This window comes from Podarcis liolepis (assembly GCF_965112155.1).
Source record: "Podarcis liolepis genome assembly, chromosome: 8".
In the NCBI taxonomy this organism is placed as follows: domain Eukaryota; kingdom Metazoa; phylum Chordata; class Lepidosauria; order Squamata; family Lacertidae; genus Podarcis; species Podarcis liolepis.
The window spans coordinates 1,501,697-1,522,268 of NC_139560.1; the positions used below are offsets into that span (position 1 = coordinate 1,501,697).

General features: G+C 47.7%; 1 protein-coding gene and 1 long non-coding RNA gene across 3 annotated transcripts in view; one reads left to right on the forward strand and one right to left on the reverse strand.

Annotated features, from left to right (window-relative positions):
* PPP1R16A (protein phosphatase 1 regulatory subunit 16A) overlaps positions 1 to 18,724 on the reverse strand; it is a 52,675-nt gene extending 33,951 nt beyond the window's left edge. The window contains exons 1-2 of one of the 2 annotated variants that reach the window (XM_083516795.1): positions 18,617 to 18,724; positions 2,676 to 4,224 (exon numbers count right to left, since the gene is read on the reverse strand). In XM_083516795.1, the coding sequence (XP_083372921.1) occupies positions 2,676 to 2,925 (250 nt within the window). In that variant the 5' untranslated portion in view covers positions 2,926 to 4,224; positions 18,617 to 18,724. Of the gene's footprint in view, positions 1 to 2,675; positions 4,225 to 11,779; positions 12,077 to 18,616 lie in introns of those variants that run through there. The other variant, XM_083516794.1, reaches the window with a different exon arrangement.
* Positions 1 to 20,572, forward strand: part of LOC310713255 — a 258,239-nt gene that overhangs the window by 45,145 nt on the left and 192,522 nt on the right. The window lies entirely within an intron of this gene.

Consider the following 20,572-nt stretch of genomic DNA (forward strand, 5'->3'; position numbering starts at 1 on the left):
AATCTTCCTTAAAATACGACGACAGGCAAATCATGGGCAGCCACAACTAGAGGCATTGGGCAACTCCATCCCCAGAAGCAGCCGATCGTATGAAAGGCTTTCTGAACATCAGAGAACTTACTCTGAGTGTATCTTGGCAATTGTTTCATGGCAATCTTTATTTTCAAAGGATGCTTCTGAGGAGGTGTGATTTGCATGCGGTGAGACAGGCCTACGCACACTTCCAGGGTTTGCACATAGAACAAAGAGCATTAAAGGGACCCGAAACTCCTGCACCCTTTAACTCCCTTGTTGCACAATCTTCTATTGTAAGTTGCTGAGAGAACTTAGTATCTTATGGGGTGGCAAACAAATGTTGCTCGTTAAAAACTGGCTTCTTGGAATAGTAGAGCTTCTGATTATGCTACGAACCTGCACCCCCACAGCGTCACTTGTCAGGGGTGGGCCCTGGGGCTGGGGGCCAAGAAGCCCTTGGCGGAATCTCATCCCCTGGGTTTGCACCTGCTTCTTTGCCCTAGATCTTTTCTTAGCATCCAAAGCCTCTTTCGCTGCACCTTGCAGATACTGCTTTCCTTGTTGATTCCCCTCAAAGCCAGGCCAGAGCACACAAGCGACCCAAGTAGAAATATGTCTAGAAGTGTTTATGAAGCAACCAGCTTCAGTCGGCTCTGATGCTGAACTGAAATTCCAAGCAAGTTTCATGGAGCTTCCTCCCTAGCAAGCAGGCTTGGATCGCAGCCCTAGCATTTTTCGTTCACCTTTTTAATCACTGGGATTGAAATGGTTTGAAATTTGATTTCTATTTTTTTGTTGTTGTTACATTTCTATTCTGCACTATTCCATTCCTCACTGTAGCATCACAACAACCCTGCGAGAGAAGCCAGGCTGACCGGATGATCTGGCCAACGCCATCACACAGTGACTTTCACTGCCAAGTGAAGGGTTTCCTGCAGAACTGAGCGGGAGCAGCCTTTCGGATTTACAGACTAACACCACAATCCTGTGCATGTCTACGTGGAAGTAATCCCACTGATCTGAGAGGGCCTTGTTCCTTAGGATTGCAGCCACACACTGGACTCTCCGCTCCCTTATCTGGAAGTGTGCCCCTCTGGACACACACAGGAATGTGCTCTACGAGTTCTGTGAAATTCACATGTTTACATGTTCGAGTCAACAATGGCTGCCACACTGGAATTACTACTGAGACGAGTGTGGAATTCTGAAAGAACAACTATCCTCCTTCTCACTTTGAGAGGGGCGGAATCATATGGCCAAGGCTTGCAAGTGGAAGTAAAGGAACGGAGAAATTAGAGACTCAAAGACTGAAGTAAAGGAAAGAGGGAAATTGAGGACCATCGGGATGGGGCCTTTGGGAATGAAGGGAGGACCATAATGATACTGCTATGTAGGATTATAGAACTATAGGGTTGGAAGGGAGCCTCTGGGGTCATCTAGTCCAACCCCCTGCAATGCAGGAATCTCAGCTAAAGCATCCATGATGGACAGCCGTCCAATCTCTGCTTAAAAGCCTCTAAGGAAGCAGAGTCCACCACCTTCCCAGGGAGTCCATTCCACTGTCAAACAGCTCTTACAATGACAGATGGCCATATTTGCATTTCTGCAGCTATAACTGGACACCCAGTGATCCTAACTGGAGCCAAAGACAGAAAAGCTTACAACAACTTGGGTCTTTGTTGTTTGCACGTTGCTATAGCAGAATAAAGTTCTCTGAGACACAACTCCTTATAGCTTGCCAGAATCCTCATTTTTCTTAGGTTTTCTAGCTCTTGCGGCAAGAGAGCTGGGAGGAAAACATGGGAAACAGACCACATTTCTCAGATTCATTATGCTTTCAACTTTCATGATTCCCAGACCAATATGCTAGGTTGGGGAAGGCTGACTAAGAGACTGAAATATGGTAATAGTACCACCCTATTCTGCCTTGGTCAGACCCCACCTGGAGTCCTGTGTCCAGTTCTGGGCACCTGAGCCTAAGACAGATGTTCAACAAGCTGGAACATGTGTAGAGGAGGGTCTGGAAACCAAGCCTCAAGAGCAACTGTTGAGGGAGTTGGGAATGTTTGGTCTGGAGAAGAGAAGGCTGGGAGGCGACAGAATAGCCATCTTCAAATATCTGCAGGGCTGTCACATGCAAGATGGCGCAAGCTGATTTTCTGAGGCTCTGGAGCAGGCATCCCCAAACTTGGCCCTCCAGATGTTTTGGGACTACAACTCCCATCATCCCTAGCTAACAGGAGCAGTGGTCAGGGATGCTGGGAATTGTAGTCCCAAAACAGCTGGAGGGCCAAGTTTGGGGATGCCTGCTCTGGAGGGTAGGACCCGAACCAACGGATTCAAGTGACAAGAAAGAAGTTTCCGACTTAACGTCAGGAAGGACTTTCTGATGGTAACTGATGTTCAAGAGTGGAACGGACTCCCTGGGAAGGTTGTGGACTCTCTTTCATTGGGGATTTTTAAGCAGAGGTGGGATGGCCATCTGCAGGAGGGGTTGGACTAGATGACCCTCGGGCTCCCTTCCAACTCACCAATTTCATGACTCTGATTCCCCAGCCCTGCTGCCTGAGATGGCTGCAGGGCCTGGGCGCCATGTGAACCGGGAGTTCTGCCACAAAGCTTTATCCCCCTCCCCACTGCCACTGGGCTCCAGCTCCTACCTTCTTCCACGTCGTTGCGGCACGCGGCCTCCAGCAGCCGGATGTTCTCGGGGAACAGCACCCGCCTCTCCTTGCTGCTGCCCTTCTTCTTCTTCTCCGCTCTGGCCTTCTTGCCCTGCACGTCCTTCTCAAACTGCGCCCACTTCTTCAGCTGCTGCGTGCGGCGCTTCTGGGCGTGCTTCAGCCGCTCCTGAGTGCCCATCCGGCCCACCGCAGACATCTCGGCCAGCAGCTCCAAATGCTCCGCCATGGCTGACCAGGGGCAAGTCGCTCGCTCACCTTCCGCAGTCAAGGATGCCTCAGAAGCATCTGGAACAGTTCCACGTGGGGTGGGGAGGAAGGGGGCTTTAAGGAGCCCCCTTCAAGCATCACCAGCAAGACTTCCAAAGAGCTCAGCCCAAAGGCCACGGCTTCTTACTGCTGCGCTGTGACCAGTTGCCAAGACTGTGACATCCCTGCTGGCAAAGGGAGAGTGTCCTCCATGGCCGACCCACCTGTTGGATGGGCAAAGTGGCCCTCAAAACCTGAAGCTAAGAAGTTGGGAGCCTCTCACCAGCATAGTATCCATGCAAGTTATCTAATAACAAAAGCACGTAGTGAACTGGGTGCTGGTTTCCCAAAGCTGGAAGAAAGAGCAGCCCTTTGTGAGACACTGTCAAGGGGTCTTAATGATGCTTGGGAGATATTTTCACCACCTAAACAGCTAAGGAAGCAGGGGCCAAACCTGGAGCCTGCGGGGAGGCATTCTGAGCCCTGTTCCAAGATCCATCCTCAATAATGCAGCTAGCTCCAATCAAAGCACAGTGCGGATCATCTCTCCATTGAGAATAAAAGCAAAGCACAAATCCCTCCACCGTTGGTCCTTACTGGCAGCTTCCAAACGGCAGCCTCTGTCCCTCTCCAGTCCAGAGTGCAGCAAGCTTGTTTCCAGGTGCACACCTGATGGTCATTACTACCGCTCAGGCTCTGATAGGAGCCTCATTACCCAGATAGCACACAGCCGGCTGTCTCCTCTGCTGACAAAGCGAAGGCCTCAGAGTCTGGGGGCAAAGGGAGGCAGGTCTCTGCAGGCTGCCAACCCGTTCCGAGGCACACGGGAGTACCTGTGAGAGCTGCCCGTGACTGCGCCTCCCAGCCACCACCCCGGGGCACAGCTCAAAACCGCCCCACAGATTCTGCTTCGATTCCAGCGACCCCCAAGACGTCTCCAAAACTCCAGGCAGCTCTGCTCTTGCAGCTGTTTCGGAACAAAATCCCGTCTTGCCTCTTCCACGTGTTGCTGCGCGAACCTCCTTCGAAAGGAAAGCGGAGATGCTAGAGAGGCAGCGCGGAGGGTCCCTGTTTCCTGTTCACGCTCCCAGCAATTTGTCTTGCCGCTGCCTCCAAACCTTCAGCTCTCCCTCTCTCGCTCTCTCCAACTACTCAGGAGCTCAGCTGAAGGAACCGGCTGGCAGGGGTGAGCCCTGCTCCTCGATGCAGACTCCTCCCTCCGACAGCCTGCCACTCGGGCACTGGGCTGAGCTTCCAGCCAAGCGTGCTCCCTGGAGTCCTGCAACAGAGGAGGAAGAAGGAAGCCAATCAGAAAGAGGCATGTGGGCGACAGAGCAAAGAGGTGCCCAGCTCACCCTGCTGCTTCCCACCTCACACGGCGCTGGCGCTGCCCTGCCTTAATCCAGGATTAACCTACAATCAAAGTTTAAGCAAATTACTTGGGGTTTTGGCATGGCCGCTCAAAGCCTCTTTCTCTTCTCTCCCTCTCCCTGCCCTGCCCCAGCAAAGCCTCTTGCGTTCAGCAACTTCTCTCCCCCATTTTCTGCCACCTGCAACCTAGCAGAGCCGTCTTCCTTCTCGGAACCACCAAAAAATCATCATCGGGGAGCAACGCAACAGCCCTGGGATGCACACCGACGACACCCCCCAGCACTGTGCAAACAAAGCAGGAAGGAATAGAGCAGGAAGGAATAGACCTATGAAACCAGGTAAATAGAGCAGGAAGATAAATAAATAGAGCAGGAAGGAATAAACCTATGAGACCAGGGTTCAAATCTCCACTAAGCCATAAAACTCATTGGGTGACCTTGGGCCAGTCCCTGCCTCTCGGCCAAACCTACCTTGCAGGGCTGTTGTGGGGAAGAGATTAATAATAATAATAATAATAATAATAATAATAATAATAATAATAATAAATTATTATTTATACCCTGCCCATCTGGCTGAGTTTCCCCAGCCACTCTGGGCGGCTTCCAACAAAGCATTAAAATACAGTAATCTGTTAAACATTAAAAGCTTCCCTAAAGAGGACTGCCTTCAGATGTCTTATAAAAGTCTGGAAGTAGTTCTTCTTTGACATCTGGTGGGAGAGCGTTCCACAGGGTGTTCCACAGGGCCACCACCAAGAAAGCCCTCTGACTGGTTCCCTGTAACTTGGCTTCTCGCTGGGAAGGGAACCGCCAGAAGGCCCTCGGAGCTGGACCTCAGCATCCAGGCTGAACGATGGGGGTGGAGATGCTCCTTCAGGTCTACTGGGCTGAGGCCGTCTAAATGCATGCCGCCTTGAGCAACTTGGGGATAAGTGCAATAAATATGCAATAGTAAAACAAATGAAAAACACGGTTGCCTTCAGGAAGAACAGAGGCCAGGGAATGTCCCCTGCTTCCCTTGGCAAATGTAAATGTGCTTTGAATGAGGCCTCCTGTCACCCGTATCAGCTAAGCAGGGGGAGGGGAGAAGTAGAGGAAGAAAAGGCTGCCTGCCTTGCACTTTGCACCCACGGGCTGAAGCAGGAGAACTTCCCTCCAATCCATTACCCACGGATAAAAAGCAATATCCACGTCTAAAGTTCTTGGAGCGCTTATCTTGTTATCTCCCGCGACAAGGCCAGCACAACCGTTTAGGTGCTACAGGACAGGTAGGAGAAGGAGCCCAGGGGGGATGGAGGTCAGCGGGTGACGTACGCTAACCTTGCTCAGCGTCCTGTGTGATAGGAATTTTGAGGTCTAAGATATCACCTGCTAGCTGCAGAGTTCTCTGGACCTCTCCATAAGTAGCAACTGAATCACGCAATATAATCATCAGCAAATGTTTATGGAAGTGAAGCTGCAAAGCAGCGAATTGCGTCCTCAGAACTGTCAGAATGCATTGGACGGACAGGCAGGATGGAAGGATCCTATACCGTTTTGTGCTTTCGTGATAGCTCAGCTGGTTAGAGCGCAGTTCTGATAATGCCACGGTTGCAGCTGACACTTCCCCTTCCACTGTCAAACAGCTCTTATTATGGTTGGGGTATTTAAACATCACCCAGTAGCCAGTGAAGTGTGATGTAACTTGGTACGCTGCTGTTGAGATTTGTGTAGCGGTCACTTTTATTTCATTCTGCAATTCTGAATTACTTCCCGCCCCCCCTTTTGTTACTTACTTGTTTTTTCAGGGTCTATATGTTTTTGTATGTGATACAAATTCAATTTTGAAAAAAGGCTACAAACAAAGAAGCTCACTGACCTGAGTCCATTCCAACTCTACGATTCTATGATACTATAAGGAGTAAAAAAAAAATATTATTTTTTTACACATGTTCCTTTTCTCCTAGTACCAAAGATTCTGAGACAGTGTAATTAATTTCCATATAGGGTTTTATTTGCAATGTGATCTCCTTGCCTAGCCTGAAAGTGGGGAAGAAGCCTCTGCAGGTGCACAATCGCTTCTGGTTTAGCAACACACAGGTGCTCCGCTGGTTATATAACAAGACTAGCAGTGGCAAAAAATATTGCGCCACTCGCGTTTATCCCCCGCCATCAGGCCAGTCCGTCAACACATCTGCTTCACAGAACGCAGCATCCCAACCACATGCAATGCCTGAGCAGCCACGTAAACTGCCTGGGGCGAGGAACAGGAACGCAGGAACTCCCCAGAGTCTTCCCAGAATAAGGAATGCAAAGAATGTGGCCTCACGCCTGGGAGCAATTCATCAGGCAAGGCTTCCACCATGCAACTTTCACTCAAGGACATCCAAACAAAGGCAGAAGCATTGCTCAACTAAGACTGCATCAGGGGAGCCAGCATCTTCTCTCCTAGGAGAATCACAGAATCTTCGAGTGGAAGGGTCTGTGAGGGTCATCTAGTCCAACCCCCAGCAATGCAGGAATCTCAGCTAAAGCATCCATGGCAGCTGGCCTTCCAACCTAGACAGCATCTTAAAAAGTAGAGACATCACCTTACCAACAAAGGTCCATATAGTTCAAGCTCTGGTTTTCCCAGTAGTGATGTATGGAAGTGAGAGCTGGACCATAAAGAAGGCTGATCGCCAAAGAATTGATGCTTTTGAATTCTGGTGCTGGAGGAGACTCTGGAGAGTCCCATGGACGGCAAGAAGATCAAACCTATCCATTCTGAAGGAAATCAGCCCTGAGTGCTCACTGGAAGGACAGATCCTGAAGCTGAGGCTCCAAGACTTTGGCCACCTCATGAGAAGACTCCCTGGGAAAGACCCTGATGTTGGGAAAGATGGAGACAGGGACAAGGAGAAGGGGACAACAGAGGATGAGATGGTGGGACAATGTTCTCGAAGCGACCAGCATGAGTTTGACCAAACTGCGGGACGCAGTTTGGAAGACAGGAGTGCCTGGCGTGCTCTGGTCCATGAGGTCACGAAGAGTCGGACACAACTAAATGACTAAATAACAACGGAATCTTGGTTGCCCTCCTCTGCACACCTTCCAACTTGTCAACATCCTTCTTAAATTGTGGTGCCCAGAACTGGACACAGGATTCCCGGTGTGGTCTGAGCAACCCTACAGCAGTTCTCGGCATGCACTGCACCCCACCACTCTCTAGAGAGAGAGGCCATTTTGCAACGCAAGTGGCTGTGGTCTCCCCTGCACTCAAAGGACTAGGCTGGATTTGTCCCCATGAACTTGCCCGTCTTCCTGAAGGAGACAAAGAGTTCCCTCCCCGCCCGCTCCAGAGATAGCTGGTGGGCACTTCCTCCTCTGCACTGTCATTTACTCATCAACACTAATCACTAAGCAGAAAGCACTTTTATTACCAGGTCTAATAAAACCGCCTATCTCGTAAAAACCTAATTCAGGCTTCCTCAACCTCGGCCCTCCAGATGTTTTTTGGCCTACAACTCCCATGATCCCTATCTAGCAGGACCAGTGGTCAGGGATGATGGGAACTGCAGTCTCAAAACATATGGAGGGCTGAGTTTGAGGAAGCCTGACCTAAATGGTTACACCATAAAGTCTTGACCTGAACCAAACAAAACCGGCAGCTTCACACGGAGGTCACATTTGCCTCACCCACAGCAAAGAGTCACTCTCTCGACAGCTCAGCTCCTCCACACATGAGTCTTCAAGACTTGCTGCTGTCAAAAAAAAACCAAAAACCTGCCCCTTCTCCTTGGGCAGTTACCTGGTCAAAGTTATTTCTGGTGGGGGAAACGTTGTGCTCCTTCTGGGATAGTCCCCATCCTGCACTCAGCTCTCACCTGTGGCTCCCAGAAGCTGTCAGCAGACGACAGCAGCCACACACTGGGAAACGGCTACACACTGGGAAACGGCTTCGACGGGCTGGCTAAACCAGGTGAGAGTAGCCGATGGGTCTCAAACCTTGTATGAATTAGGGATTTCTGCTGTGAGCAAAGACAGGTTCTGACGGATTGAGTGGACAAGATCAACAGTGGGTCCAATGGTCAAGAAGGCGGTTTCTGTACCTGCTGTAGAGGGACATGGAGGGGGCGGCAGGTGGGGTTTGTTAACCTATGAAGGCAGACCATCCTGCAGATGGAAAACTCTGGTGATAAACCTCCACCGCCTTGAACCTATACTCATTTATGAGAAAGGCTTTGGGAATAATCCCCGAGGAACCATCTGTACCCGCTGCCTTGCAGAACATCTCTGGGAAAAAAGAACACTAAGGAGTAATGCCTACACAAATTTGGAGTGGAGCTCCTAAATAGTTGAATGGCGGCTTGTACGCCTCCTTCCAGAAACTCCTGCAGCCAAGCTGGTGCCAAACATCTTGCTCTGCTTTCCTTTGGACCCCATCAGTGAGGCCGAGAGGGGGGTCTTGTCGTCTGGGCAGCCCAGGACCTCCAGACCCACTGCCCAGGGTTGAGCCCCGGCAAGGCCATTTTGGTGCTGGAAATGCAGCAAAATCAATGTGGGAGGCAGCAGTTACAGACCCAGGCCTTTCAGGGGCCTAATCCACCCCGCCGGTCGATTTAATCCGGCTCCTGTGGCAGTTTATTTCCTGGGGAAAATCCTTAAAAGAACTTCAATCCTAAAAAAGGTCAACAACTTTGGTTGGTCCTTTGGTCGGCCCTCACGGCCCTTCACTTCATCAAATCTGGCCCTCTTTGAAAAAAGTTTGGACACCACTGGCCAAGCCAAGGACAGTCATAAGGAACAGGAGAGCCAAAAGGCACCACCCCCAAGCCCCTGGCTTCTGCTCTGTCCTGGAGCAGTTTGCCCAGATGTTAAATAGCTGTGTGCCAAGTGCTGGGCATTCAGGGAGCACCTTTGCCAAACTGGCAACACACAACTGGAGGGCACCACAGAATCACAGATTGTGGAGTTGGAAGGGACCCCACGGGTCATCTAGTCCAACCCCCTGCAATGCAGGAATCACAAGCTTGGCAAAGGCAGGGCTAGAGTGTCTGGCCAGAAGCGGAGAGACCCGGGTTCAAATCTCCACCTACAAAGCTGACCTTAGGTTAGCCGGTCTCAACAGGTTTGATGTGAAAGATAAGACGAGAGGAGAAGTATGCGTGGCACACTGAGCAACTTGGGAGACTACTTTTTAAAAAAACCAGCGTGGTTCAGTGAAGCGCTAGATCTGGGATCAAATCCAATCTCAGCCATGGGTGGAGAGGAATCCCTGCCACGCCTTGCAGCTTGCAAGAACAAGGTGTCATTCAAGACACTGGCTGCTCAAGGAGCACAGAGTGTGCTGTTCTCATAACCCCTCGAATCACACACCCGCCTGGCTCTGGCCTGCCATAGCTCTGCAGGAGATCATAGAAAGGAAGGACATAGGAGCCGAAAGGGCCGAGTGCCCTGCTTCCCTACAGAGCACCATGAGCTGATAGGCCCTGCTATGGCAAAGGCAGGAAGAGAGGCAGGTGGGGAACTTGGGAGGGAGACAGCATGTCTGAATGGAGAAGATGCAGGTGGAGAAACAAAAGATGGAGAGGTGAAATCCGTTATGATTAAATGGGCACAAAATCTAGGTCACACTATAATGTTTGAAGATTGGGAAAGATTGTGGAAAACGGATTTAAAATGTACAGATTGCTCTTTGCTGAAAGAAAATTAAATGAAAACGATGCATAGATGGTATATAACACAAGCGCAGATAGGAAGAATGTATAAAACTGGTTCAAATGTGTGTTGGAAATGTAAGGAAAAAGAAGGGACCTTCTACCATATGAGGTGGGACTGTAGCAAAATTAAAAAATTCTGGGAAATGATATACAACGAGTTGAAGAAAATGTTCCAATTAACATTTGTAAAAAAGCCTGAAGCATTTTTGTTAGGGGTTGTAGGAAAAGTCCTGCCAAGGAAATTGAAAAACATCTTCATGTATGCGACAACGGCGGCAAGAGTCTTAATAGCACAAGGATGGAAGAATGAGGAAACACCGACCAAAGAACTGTGGCAAGAGAAACTGATGGACTACGCAGAATTGGCAAAACTGACACATAAACTACATGATAAGGACAACTGAGACTTTAAAGAAGAATGGGAACCCTTTACAAAGTACTTAAAGAAACAACAAAATGAACTGGACTCCTTGGCAGGTTTTGAATAAACATTCACAAACCTTTTATTGGTAATATATAGATAGATAAATTAGGGATATTTACAATTTTATAACATGCAGAGAATAGCATGTGCTAAAAAACCAGAGAGAGGAGCTGAGGGAAGTCTGGGAGGGGGGTGGGTTTTTCTTTTTGGGGGAGGGGGGATGATGTATTTTTGATAAAATGTTATGTTGAAATTCCTAATAAAAAATATTCCAAAAAGAGAGAGAGAGAGAGAGAGAGAGAGAGAGAGAGAGAAGATTCAGGTGGAGGATAAACGGGACGGGGAATTGACACAGAAAGCCCTCTGTACAGGCTCACCAGAGTCACTTCCTGCAAGATGGGAGAGGGACACATGCACCTCCGGACACACAGTGGACACAGCCGTCCACCACACACCCAGACAGAGAGGTTTTCTCCCTCTTCTATAGTACTGGAACTCAATTCAGGCCATTCAATGAAGCTGAATCACAGAAGATTCAAGGCAGGGAAGAGTTAGAAAGCCAGATATATAAACTAGGCCCACACCCTCCAGCCCACTTGAGGGAAGTTTCAACAGGTGGAACGTTAGGCAATGCTTCCAGATGTCAAGATCTGCTGAGCAACCAAGCCCATGGCCCAGTTACCTTCTCCCCTTCCCTGGGACATGCACCACTCGGAGACGGCTTCCAGCCCCACAAATCTGAACTTTAAACTGAGAAGATCAAGAGCAACTCAAACCAGCCAAAGTCGAGGATCCTTGGAATTGCCCCGAAGGTGTTACGGAAGAGACAGCCTCTCTGGGGGCCCCTAGGTTAAGGGTAGAGGAGCTCTGTTGCTTGCAAAGAAGGGTGCAAGGCCTGGCAAGAGGAAACTGGGCGAGAGAGGAGCATGGGAGCAGGCAAGAAAGACGATGTGCCCATGCGCACAGGCAGGGGACGCACACAGGAGGCCAATCACTCTCCTCTCTAATTTCAGTGACTTAAGGAAACAGCACAGGGAGGCCGGGATTTGGGGGTGGCATCTGTGAGCCTCTACTCAGCTTTTGGGGGGAAATGGCTGGCTTTCTGAGAGCTCACTTCTGCCAAAGTGCCTGAAGATTACAAGATCCGAAACAGGAAATTATAATTTTGTTCCTGGATCAACTTCTCTTGATGCGGAGCGTCGTGCAGGAGTCTTTCGAGGAAGCGACAGAGATAAAAGCGCAGAGTGTGCTATGCAACAAAAGGCAGGTCAAGCCAAGGTGTCTCTGTCCTCGTCCCCCCCCCCCTTCTACAACAACAAACCAAGAGCTGCCTATGGACATTCCCAGTAGGTATTTTACCTGCCCCCAGTTGTGCAGGTGGTGGTCCTGCTCCTGGTGCTGTTGAGCAGACGGAGGGAGCTCTCCCAGGCAGGCAGACTCTGGTGAGCTTTTGAAGAGCGACTCAGCACCACTTTCTCGCTCCACAGGAGCAGGTGGGTGGCACCCAGCTGCAAGGCTGGAGGGAGTGGCCCCCTGGGAACACCAGCCTCCGAACTAGGAATGCAAAGCGTACCTGGAAACAGGAGGCACTCAGCCAAAAAACTAGGCCAGAGTAGGAGGACTGCTGACATATGAAATATTTACACAGAGAGAGAAGCAGAGCAGGAAGCTGTTGCTCAGTGCGACACCTAGCAATTGCCGTCAAGGCTTACAAGACAGTGGTTTACAGAGAGGGCACGGCCGGGTGCTGCAAACCCAGCCGGAAAGAGGCAGGCAGCAGAGCGAAGGAGCTCCGCGGATTCTGTGCAGCGTATAATCAGAAAAGAACAAAAGCACTTGAAGAAGGCAGCCCCCAGCAGGACCTTTTTACTGTGGGGAAGGGAATGTCACAATTTAGAGAAGCATCTAAAAACCTGGATCCTCTTGAGGTTTTTAGGGGCCTTCCCATGGTTGGGATTTAGTAAAGAACCGGCAACAGCTGTGTTGAAGTGGTGGCTGTGGCAATCGAGTGTGGGGTGTGTGTGAAATGCTGCTGTTCCCCCTGACTCGCCCCGTCTGCTCAGTCGCAGGGGTTCTTGTGGTTTCCAAAAACCAAAATTCAAAAGTGTTGCTGCTGCAAAGCCTGGCTGTCACAGGGCTGCTTGCATGAGTTGGTTGCCTGAGTAGCAGTTACAAGCACCCACAGCCCTGGTCCAGACCAAAGTTCACCTACCCAGCATCCCGTTTCCAGGAAGCTCACAAGGCAGGCCATGAAGGCAATAAACAGCACACTCCTGCTGTTGCCCCACCGACAGCATTGATGCCTGGGGATGATGGGAGCTATAGTTCCAAGACTCCTAGAGGGCACAAAGTTGAGGAAGTCTGCATTAAGAGGCAACTTTTTTTTTGTCCTTTATCTAGTGCCAGTGTCATTGGGTGACCTCAAGTTCTATTGTTATGTGAAAGGAAGGGGGGAAATCATCTTTGTTCCTCACCAGGCATGCAAACAGACCTAGTAAATGGTTGGCCATTTTAGAGAGAGGGTACATTTTCAAAGGCAGAAGGAATGCTGAGCTGTAAGCCGTTCCTGAGAATCACTGCGGAAATTTAAACAACAGACGTAATCTATTTACTTGAATTAACACGTTCCCTCCTAGACAGAAAGCACCAGGGGGATAACAGCTCTTTTGAAAAAGTTAAAATCTCACTGATTAGCCTTTTTCCTATAAAACAGCTGACTGTTGGGATTTTCATTTTATAAAAAGCGGTGTGTGTTGTTAAGCTCAAGACTCTGCTTCCACCACTCTGGTTCCAAGGAATGAAGCAAGATTTAAAATGCTTGCCTCTTTCTCCATGGGGTCTGCATTGCGTGAAGAGTACTAATTTTGCTTTTGGCAGTTAATACGAAATAGATTCTAAAATCTGTAAGACTGATCTAAGACCCTCTGTAAACATATTTCCACTAAAAGGCAGTTTTGTTGTAATGGTTATTATGGTATGTATTTTTGTGTTTCTATATTGTAAACCGCCCTGTGGTACCTGGATGAGTTAAATATAACAGTAACAAACTCCTCACAAAATAAATAAAGATCCTACCCAGAAATAACCTGTGCACCAATCTGCTTCACACATTCTGAGCACATCTTAAGCAGAAAGCTTAGCTGCTATGAAAATCCAAGTGTGGAATTATTATTCACATTATAATCCTCAGTCAGGGTGACAAGCCAAACAACTGAACATACCCAACTTAAAGAGATTTAAAGATCAAGTTGCGGTTTGAAATAAACCAGAATTTCCTGCTTTGTCCAAAGATGGGAAATTGTGGTTTTGTACAAACCATAGTGAGTTAACAAACACAAGCTCAACCCACAGTTCCCGGTAATATATTCAGATGAAATACGAAACTGATTTATTCTGAATTATGATCTGACGTTTTAATGCCAAACCCTTGCGCACAGAGCACAGAAGCATGAACCGCAGCACAGCACACATTCTTCTCAGGACAAGCAATGGTTTCCTACTTGAACACAATCTGTATCTGAATGTCCAAGGGGAGTTCATTTATGACTGTAAGCTTGTGTGTAGCTGGCCCATCGTTGTCCCTGTCCTGATATATGTCTTACACAAGAAAACAATTCTTAAATCAAGTGGTGCTCTTGGATTTTTCAGTGGGAAAAATTAGAAAAAGGAATGGAAAGAGGACTATCAAGCCCCAAACGAGGTGTAGTAGAAGCCTAACCTAGATAAGGAAAATGGCAAATAGGCAGGTAAGAGAGAGATTCAGAGAAATCTTTCTTGGAAGGGATTTATACTGTGAATAGCTGTTCATATTACATATAAGCAGAAAACGGGTCTTCCTAGCATCAGCACTTGAAACAGGCACTCAGCAAACTACAGTTTAACTCAACCTATTAAATACTCATTGCCCTTAGCCTTAAAGGGGACACAGATGCAGCCATTTCCTCCCTGCACCAACCAGAGGGGGGAAAAGAGTGCCATGTTTAAAATGAAAGTTGCTTAGAGTTACTTTTGTAAGAAAGACTAACAAATAAAATAAATAACAACACACACACACACACACACACACACACACACACACACATATTCCTAGTGGTGGAATATACTTTGAGAATCAATCTTAGCTGAAAAGTAAAAAATAAAAAATAAAATATGCTTTATTTGTTCAAGGTCACAAAACAGGCAAAGATATTTCTTAAAACACCCACTTGGTCAAAAGATGCATCATTTGGAATTATTCTATTTAAGCATGGAGTTCTGTGCAAAGCTAAGCACCTACACACCCTGCCACCAACAGAAGAGAAGTCAAACAATGATCACCCTTGCTCACCTCTCTTTGCCCAGCCCTGCCAGTAAGTTCTTGCCAACGTAGCAACAAAGCAATGCCTACTGGTGGTTGCTCTGCAAGTGGGCCCTGCGCTTGCTCCTCCATTGCACACCTGCTGCAGGGCAAACAGATATTAAATAGAGGAGCCACGCACACCCTTTCCCTCACTGCCTTCATGCACCTCGGCCCTCGTGCAACACCGCCACGCCTGCTGCATAAGCAGGAACCTTTTCCACCTGTGTTATCACTCCAAGCAATTGCACAAGGCAGTACCAGCATCCTCTGCAATATTGCCATGGCTCCCAAGACATCCTGCCCAGTCTGCGCATCCCTGTCGGTTTTAGCACCTCCCAAAATATCCATCCTGCAAGCAACTTTCGCTGGGCTGGCCTTCATGACCAAGCACCCCACCATTCACTACCACATAAAGCATAGGCAGCGTCCGGTTCCCTTACCATTCCAGGTTACCGTTTAGTGTCTCTAGCTCAGCCTGAAAGCAGCGCATAGACTCCCCAGGGTTTCATGCAGGAGTTTTTTCCCAGCACTCCCTGGAGACGGCAGGGACTGAACGGGAGAACTTTTGCACGCAAAGTGTGAGCTACAACGACGCTTCCTCTCCGCTTAGCAAAAGCCATCTCTGGTCCAGTGTCCCACTTCCTCCAGCGTCCGAGCAGATGCCTCTGGGAAGCCCACAAGCAAGGCAACAAGGAGGAAGCCCTCTCCCTCCCTCCTCAAGACATGTGCATGGCCGCCACTCAGAGACTTCTGAGGTTTATGGAGGCTCTGTTTGCTAGCCGCCATGAGCCACAGGTAGACCCCTCCTCTTCCTCCACACAGGTGTATGACTCCGTTTCAAAGGCAGCCCCCAAAGTTGACCATGTGCTGTGTGAACCAGCCCTCTTTCTCTCCCAGCTGGCCCCATAGGGAGGCCCCCAAATACTAATACAGTGGTCCCTTGGTTCTCAAACTTATTCCATTCCAAAACCAAAGCGTTCCGAAACCAAGGTGTGCTTTCCCATAGAAAGCAATGCAAAATGGATTAATCCGTTCCAGACTTTTTTTAAAAAAAACAACAACCCTAAAACTGCAATTTAACATGGATTTTACTATCTAACGAGACCACTGATCCATAAAATGAAAGCAATAAACAATGTACTGCGGTCACACAATCAATCAATCAATCAGTGGTTGAACTGGGTTCCACACAGTCACAAAAACGAAACAGAGCCACAAAAGCACAAAATAAATAGCAAAACCTGACAGACCTCAGCGTAACACTCAAAATGCTAATGTGGCACTCCAGTCGTCAGTGTAATACTCAAAACGGAAGAGTAACACTCAAATCAGAAGCATATCACTTAAAACAGAGTACATTCGACTTCCAAAAAAAGTTCACAAACCGGAACACTTCCTTCCGGGTTTGCAGTGTTTGGGTTCCAAGTTGTTGAGTCCCAAAGTGTTTGAGAACCAAGGGACCACTGTAACAGGAGAGACAGAGGAACTTCTCCTCAGCCACTTCCTCTCCGTAATGAATAATAATAATTATCATTATTCCCAGGGCTCTTTATCAGCCTCCGGCTTGTCTCAGGTGACTCCATTGTGAGAGAGCCAGGGAAGCATTCATAATAATATAATATTTTATTATTTGTACCCCGCCCATCTTCAGAAGGAGCTCCGTGGGCCCCTCTTTTTCTGGGAAAATTGCACTCATGATGATGATTTGAACTTGCATGCCGCCCTATACCCGCAGGTATAAAAAAGCACAAAACGACATAAAAGCACAAAATGCATAATAAAAACGAAAAGTAACCAAACAATTAAACCCGTGTGTTGCAAACAATTATCAGTAATATCCAAGGCAACACGATGACCAAGTACAACAATCCAATATCTATATAAACTCTTTATATAGTCTATACGGAACATTGAATAATATGAGAAAACAAACAAACAGAAATCTTATAGATCTCTGAAAGTCACTAAACGTGCACTCTTGATGGATTCCCTTGAAAACTTAGAACTAAATAAACATAAGTCTTATAAGACTCTGAAAGTCTTTCTAGACTATCCCAGTCTCTGAAAAGACCCATTGTTTCTTTCAAGAGAATCCATCAAGAGTGCATATATAGTTTCTCATATTGTTCAATGTTCCGTATAGACTATGTTGTTGTTTAGTCGTTTAGTCGTGTCCGCCTCTTCGTGACCCCCTGGACCAGAGCACGCCAGGCACTCCTGTCTTCCACTGCCTCCCGCAGTTTGGTCAAACTCATGCTGGTAGCTTTGAGAACACTGTCCAACCATCTTGTCCTCTGTCGTCCCCTTCTCCTTGCGCCCTCCATCTTTCCCAACATCAGGGTCTTGTCCAGGGAGTCTTCTCTTCTCATGAGGTGGCCAAAGTCTTGGAGCCTCAGCTTCAGGATCTGTCCTTCCAGGGAGCACTCAGGGCTGATTTCCTTCAGAATGGAGAGGTTGGATCTTCTTGCAGTCCATGGGACTCTCAAGAGTCTCCTCCAGCACCAGAATTCAAAAGCATCCATTCTTTGGCAATCAGCCTTCTTTATGGTCCAGCTCTCACTTCCATACATCACTACGGGGAAAACAAGAGCTTGAACTATACGGACCTTTGTTGGCAAGGTGATGTCTCTGCTTTTTAAGATGCTGTCTAGGTTTGTCATTGCTTTTCTCCCAAGAAGCAGGCGTCTTTTAATTTCGTGACTGCTGTCACCATCTGCACTGATCATGGAGCCCAAGAAAGTAAAATCTCTCACTGCCTCCATTTCTTCCCCTTCTGTTTGCCAGGAGGTGATGGGACCCGTGGCCAGGATCTTCGTTTTATTGATGTTGAGCTTCAGACCATATTTTGCGCTCTCCTCTTTCACCCTCAATAAAAGGTTCTTTAGTTCCTCCTCACTTTCTGCCATCAAGGTTGTGTCATCTGCATATCTGAGGTTGTTGATATTTCTTCGGAAATCTGAATTCCGGCTTGAGTTTACAGTGGTACCTCAGGTTAAGTACTTAATTCGTTCCGGAGGTCCGTTCTTAACCAGAAACTGTTCTTAACCTGAAGCACCACTTTAGCTAATGGGGCCTCCTGCTGCTGCCACACTGCCAGACCACGATTTCTGTTCTCATCCTGAAGCAAAGTTCTTAACCTGAAGCACTATTTCTGGGTTAGCAGAGTCTGTAACCTGAAGCGTATGTAACCCGAGGTACCACTGTATAAGATTGGGGACATCCGCCTTACTAGCAGAACATGCGAAAAGGACCATGGGGTCTTAGTACAGTGGTACCTCGGGTTAAGTACTTGATTCGTTCCGGAGGTCCGTACTTAACCTGAAACTGTTCTTAACCTGAAGCATCACTTTAGCTAATGGGGCCTGCTGCTGCTGCTGTGCCGCCAGAGCACGATTTCTGTTCTCATCCTGAAGCAAAGTTCTTAACCTGAAGCACTATTTCTGGGTTAGCGGAGTCTGTAACCTGAAGCGTCTGTAACCCGAGGTACCACTGTATATGGATATTGCATTGTTGTACTTGGTCATCGTGCTGCCTTGGATATTACTAATAAAAACGAAAAGGAGACCCCCTCGCCTCCATCCTGAGCCCCTTCCCGCCCCTCCTCCTGCCCCCCCAACCCAACGCCCCCCACCCACTTTGCTAAGAGGCAAACCCCCCGTTCACCCCCACCCCGAAATAGAGACCTCGCCTTACTCCCCCCCAATGCCCCCCATGGCCATGTCACGTGACTCATGGGGCCCGGCACCCCCTTTCCGTGGGGGGGGAGTGGGTTGGGGGGAGCTCAGCCTCTCTCTTCCCCCCCTCCCGGGAGACCCCCGCCCCGCCTCCCGCCGCTTCCCGGTCTCTCGCTCACTCACTCTGCCCCCCCCACCGCGCTCCTAAGCCGGGCCTTCCCTCGGGGCTCGCTTCTCCCGCTAGGCCTCAGCGTCGCCACCATGGCAACCGGACACACTTCCGGCCCGGACAGGAAGTAAGGGGCTTTCCCCCCCCAGCGCCGCCATCTTGGGTGAGGCAGGAAGGTGGGAAAGCTCGCCGAGCGAGCGCGAGAGAGACCTCGTCGCCGGAGGATCCGTTGTTGGGAGGGATCGAGTCCGACCTGGGATCTGGCAGCCCAAGCGTCATCAAGAATGAAAAACCAACAAAACATTTTGCAGTTCTCATATATATATATATATATATATATATATATATATATATATATATGTACTTTATATGTACTGTATATGTACTATATATATATATATATTCACTATTTGTGTGTGTATATAGTGTATGTATAATAATAATAATAATAATAATAATAATAATAATAATAATAATAATTTATTTATTTTTTCCCGCCCATCTGGCTGAGTTTCCCCAGCCACTCTGGGCGGCTTCTAATCAAGTGTTAAAAACAATGTATGTATGTGTTTGTTTGTGTATGGTTATATATACTGTATATGATATATATATATATATATATATATATATATATATATATATATATATGCTTTCGTAGATTTTCACGGGTACAGGAATGCAGGTTTTGGTGTCTTCGGGTGTCTTCCCGTGTAAGAGTTGGGGTGTCTAGGCGACGTTTCGACGAGGTCTCACTCGTCATCTTCAGGCTGGTGCTTTCGGCTTCTTGTTACTTCTCTGCTCTGTTCCAGTAACAAGAAGCCGAAAGCACCAGCCTGAAGATGACGAGTGAGACCTCGTCGAAACGTCGCCTAGACACCCCAACTCTTACACGGGAAGACACCCGAAGACACCAAAACCTGCATATATATATACATATATATATATATATATATATATATATATATATATATATATACACACACACACACACACACACACAGTATATATATATATATATATACACACACAGTGTGTGTGTGTGTGTGCACTGTGTGTGTGTGTGTATATCTATCTATATATAAGAACACCTCTGAACATGTGCAGAGTGCCACTGAGACATTGCAAAATAAAAAAATTCCTTCCAGTGGCACTTTAAAGACCAACTAAGTTAGTTCTTGGTATGAGCTTTCGTGTGCATGCACACTTCTTCAGATATACACGAAATTCGTGCATGCACATGAAAGCTCATACCAAGAACTAACTTAGTTGGTCTTTAAGGTGCTACTGGAAGGAATTTTTTTATTTTGACTATGGCAGACCAACACGGCTACCTATCTGTAACTGAGACATTGCAGTCACCTTTGTGGTTGAAGTAAAAATAAATAAAAAATTGTCCATTGTGCATGCACACGAAAGCTTATACCAAAACAAACTTAGCTGGTCTATAAGGTGCTACTGGACAATTATTATTATTATTATTATTATTATTATTATTATTATTATTTCAACTGCATCAGACCGACACGGCTACCTACCTGATCCTTTGTGGTTGTTTTCCCACAAATAAGCAGAGCTTCCGGAGGGTCAGAAGGCAGGAAGGCTTGACAACGCCACCTCCATTCAGTAAGGCAGCCCCTCCTGAGCAGCTTTATTTGTTAATTGATTGATTGATTGATTACATGTGTATACCATCTTTTCCTCCAACGAGCTCAAGGTGGCCTGCATGGTTCTCTTCCTCCTCATTTTATTCCCACAACAACCCTGTGAAGCTGCTTAGACTGGGAGATTATTTTGACCCAAAACACTCTTCCCTGCAAGTGGGGGTGCAGGGGGGCTCCAGAAGTTGCCTTGTCTGGGTTCTTATTTTTTATAATTTTTTTAACATATCATTTTCAACAATTATTAAACATACTTTTATATCTTATACAATTTTTTTGACTTCCATCAATCACATCTGAAAAATTCCCAAT